At 54.8% G+C, this 4,005-nt stretch overlaps 1 protein-coding gene across 1 annotated transcript in view; it reads right to left on the reverse strand.

Annotated features, from left to right (window-relative positions):
- LOC132448054 (voltage-dependent L-type calcium channel subunit alpha-1C-like) overlaps nucleotides 1-2,942 on the reverse strand; it is a 19,509-nt gene extending 16,567 nt beyond the window's left edge. Inside the window, exons 1-2 of the mRNA XM_060039117.1 lie at nucleotides 2,685-2,942; nucleotides 1,057-1,424 (exon numbers count right to left, since the gene is read on the reverse strand). Coding sequence (XP_059895100.1) covers nucleotides 1,057-1,424; nucleotides 2,685-2,795 — 479 coding nt within the window. The 5' untranslated portion in view covers nucleotides 2,796-2,942. The remainder of the gene's footprint in view (nucleotides 1-1,056; nucleotides 1,425-2,684) is intronic.
- Between the last annotated feature and the right edge of the window lie 1,063 nt (nucleotides 2,943-4,005).

Raw genomic sequence — 4,005 nt, forward strand, 5'->3', positions numbered from 1 at the left:
CAGGGGCGGTTATGAAGTTTTGATACTATTCCCTGTTTCCCAGGTGAATAAAAGTCCAAAGCATTCAGGTTGTTACAGACATGCTCTACAGCAGCAGAACGGAGGCCAACGGCGGAGCAGCCATTGATAGCATGTGCTACATGCTAAGTGCTACGTTTTACCAGTTCGGCTTACAAATATCTGCATTAGCCATAGCAAACTAAAGCAGCCCCATGAACAGCAAGTCTTATGGTTAAAGTCCTACAGGGATGTTGTTGAACATCATATCACAATAATACACCTTTGAAACCTTGGCTAGGGGTGTATCATGTGAGTAGGATAGCTCAATTCACATTTCTATGTTTATAGGCTATCACGCACATACATACACGCACAGACGCACACGCACACACACACTTTGTATCCAAGCAACATACCGCATGAGGTTGTCATAAAAACCACGTCCTGCTCGCCACACAACAAAAAATAAATAAGAAGTAGAACAGAAAAAAATGAATTGTTTGATAGAGGATCCATTTACTTGTTTTGCGAAAATACGCTAAACTTTACCGATCACAATGTTCACAATCAAAGAATCAAAGCAATGACAAGGACTACTGCTCACTCTACATCAACATTACTATGGTGTGATTTTAGTTATCTTATCATTTCTAAGGGTTGACACGATTTAGAGGAAGTGTAGGGGCTTCCTACGAGGGCATTTGTTTGGGAAAATGGTATCGGATCGATGGACAAACATTTCAATCTATTTCAGGAACTCGACAAAACTCCAATCATCGAACACTTCCTCTTGCAATTAAAGGAAATCCCCACAAAACACGGACGCATTGCTTCTTGCGGACCCTCCTTGCGTGATTCGTTGTGATTGGTCCGCTCACTGAAACCCGACGGCGTCGAAGCGTCTGCGTGGCCATTGCGTTGCGTCGACGTGGAACCATAACTGAGCCTTAACTCTGCAGGAGTACGGCAACGATGCATCAATTAGTCCCCCAACTAGCAACAGACCCCCCTCCCAGACGCGGTCCGGTCGCCCCCCCCGGGGGGCGGCGCACTCACCTCTTGGGGGGGAAGCACCAGGACGACCGGGGCAGTAGGATGGGGGTGAGTGGCTGCTCGTCGTCCACCCCGTCAGGGTCGCCCGCCGACGGGCCGGCCGGGCCGGCCACCGCCGCCACCGCCACGCCGCCCATGCCCGTGTTGTTGGCGTTGTTGATGTTGGCGTTGGAGCCCGACGACGAGTAGGAGGAGGGCGTGAAGGTGGTGGAGTCCATGAGCTTCTCGTGGGAGGGGCTCTCGGCCTCGCAGGGCGAGCCCTTCTGGCTGATGTGCAGCGGCCGCTGGGTGGCGAAGGAGGGCGGGAAGGAGGCGCGGCCGTCGCTCTGGCCGTAGTAGTTGACGTGGTTACCGAACAGGCCGCCCGACCGCTGTGGAGGAGGAGGAGGAGGGGGGAGGAGGAGGAGGAGGAGGAGGAGGAGGAGGAGGGGGTGGAGGAGGAGGAGGAGGAGGAGGAGGAGGAGGAGGAGGAGGAGGGAGGAGGGGGAGGGAGGAGGAGGAGGAGGTGGAGGAGGGGGTGGAGGAGGAGGAGGGAGGAGGAGGTGGAGGAGGAGTGGGGGAGGAGGAGGGAGGAGGAGGTGGAGGAGGAGTGGGGGAGGAGGAAGAGGGAAAGGAGGCGGAAGGATGAGAAGGAGGAGGTGGATGAGGAGAAGGAGGATATGATAAGAGAGGAGGTGGATCAGTAATGTTAATCGGGGGAACAATTAGCAATTAAAATGATCCAAACAAGGCAAGATGGAAATGTGGCGTGAGGAGCAGAGGCCAGTCAGCAGAGGGCTCATGGGGTACGAGGCGGCGGTCACCGTAGGAACACGAAGAAGGCGACAAACTTCATCCATTGGACTCTTTCTTAAGGCTAACGACCCAAATGAACAGATCAGCGCCGTGCGCGATGAGGACACATGGTGGCTCCCTCTCAATCTAGACCAAATCAGTTCGTAGGCCCACATCAATAGAAACCCCTTTCAACCGCAAGAGGAACCGTGAACACAAATACTGCTGTGACGTCCGGCTCCGCGAGCGACATGGATGCTCGCGCTGCGTCGTGCGTCCTTCCTCTTTCCTTTAGGTTCCTCCCGGACAGCCCGGGGGGGGCTCAGCGGTGGTCTTCACAGCGGGACGGCGAGGGCTGGGGTGGGGGGCGGGGGGTGGAGCTCCGTCCGGATGTAGAAGCATGAAGCGTGTGCGCCTACATCGGCATGCGTCGCGTGCGTGAAGCCATGGCAGGGGCCTGAAGCTGGGGGCGGGGGTGCCCCCTCTCTCTCTCTCTGGGGAGAGGTGTCTGGGGGTCTCTCTCTCTCTCTCTCTCTCTCTCTCTGGGGAGAGGTGTCTGGGGGTCTCTCTCTCTCTCTCTCCCTCTCTCTCTCTGGGGAGAGGTGTCTGGGGGGGGTCTCTCTCTCTCTCTCTCTCTCTCTCTCTCTCTCTCTCTCTCTCTCTCTCTCTCTCTCTCTCTCTGGGGAGAGGTGTCTGGGGGGTCTCTCTCTCTCTCTCTCTCTCTCTCTCTCTCTCTCTCTCTCTCTCTCTCTCTCTCTCTCTCCTCTGGGAGAGGTGTCTGGGGGTCTCTCTCTCTCTCTCTCTCTCTCTCTCTCTCTGGGGGAGGTGTCTGGGGGGGGCGTGTGTCCAACCTTTACCCTGAAGATGTCGTCCTCTGAGGCGGCCGACCCCGGCTCCTTGGGGCCCTTGTCGGGCTCCTCCTCCACCGTCAGGTCCCCGGAGATGGCCCTCCGGATCTCGGGGCCCATGTCGTGGAGGGTCGCAGGCCGGCCTGGGACGGGAGGGCGCACGCACGCACACACACACACACACACACACACACACACACACACACACACACACACACGCACACGCGCACACACACACACACACACACACACACACGCACGCACGCACGCACGCCGCACGCACGCACGCACGCACGCACGCACGCACGCACGCACACACGCACGCACGCACGCACGCACGCACGCACACACACACACACACACCCCCACACACGCAACACGCACCCACACAGATACACAGATGCAGTAAGTTATTCATCCACAAGCAGATAAGACACACACTCCCACAATGATGCAATGTGCAGACACACACACGCACGCACACACAGACATACACACACACAGTTGCACAATTAGTTTTACACTCGCACACAGATAGACACACACTCACACGTATGCATGCAAATAGACATGCATGAGGACGCACAAACACACACACACAAGGACACATGCGCACACACACAGTTTACACTTTACCCTGATCATCTCCTCTTACAACTACATTACGGATACACACTTTTGTCCTTGCGCCTCTCTCTCTCTCTCTCTCTCTCTCTCTCTCCTCTCTCTCTCTCTCTCTCTCTCTCTCTCTGACCCCACCTGCAGAGAGAGGGCGGTCTTGGGGGGCACCTTCGCCACCAGTCCCTGCTCCTTCCTCTTCTTGAACTTGCGGAAATACTCCTGGATCAGGAAGGTGGCGTAAAACTTCCCAACCGTCACCTCATCGTCTGGACAAAGAGGACAAGGAAACCACAAAGAGATATCATGAACCACATGACCCTTAGGCTTCAATTATACATCCTTCATGGCTGTTTGAATTGAAAAAAACCGAGGCGAATTGTCAGATAATAATCATCCCAAACTGGTTGGACATAGCAACACACACACGTCCGGGTAGTTAGAAGGAGTTGGCGGTCACACCTCAGAGGACACGGCAAGCATAGACCCGCCTTTAGAAAAGTCATAACACAGCGTCACAACAGAACAGACTTCAACTCTCTCTTTAACACTTTGTTAAACTCTTGTCTTTCAACGGCATCCGTCTCGACTCACCTTATTTACATGTGACCCAACTCTCCAGATTGGGAGGTTAATTACTGGTGACCCTAGAAACCCTTGAGGAAGCCCCTATACCCGCTCCTTATTGACCTGTGTTTGTAGTCTGAAATAT

The sequence above is a fragment of the Gadus macrocephalus genome, chromosome 19 (genome assembly GCF_031168955.1).
Source record: "Gadus macrocephalus chromosome 19, ASM3116895v1".
NCBI lineage: Eukaryota > Metazoa > Chordata > Actinopteri > Gadiformes > Gadidae > Gadus > Gadus macrocephalus.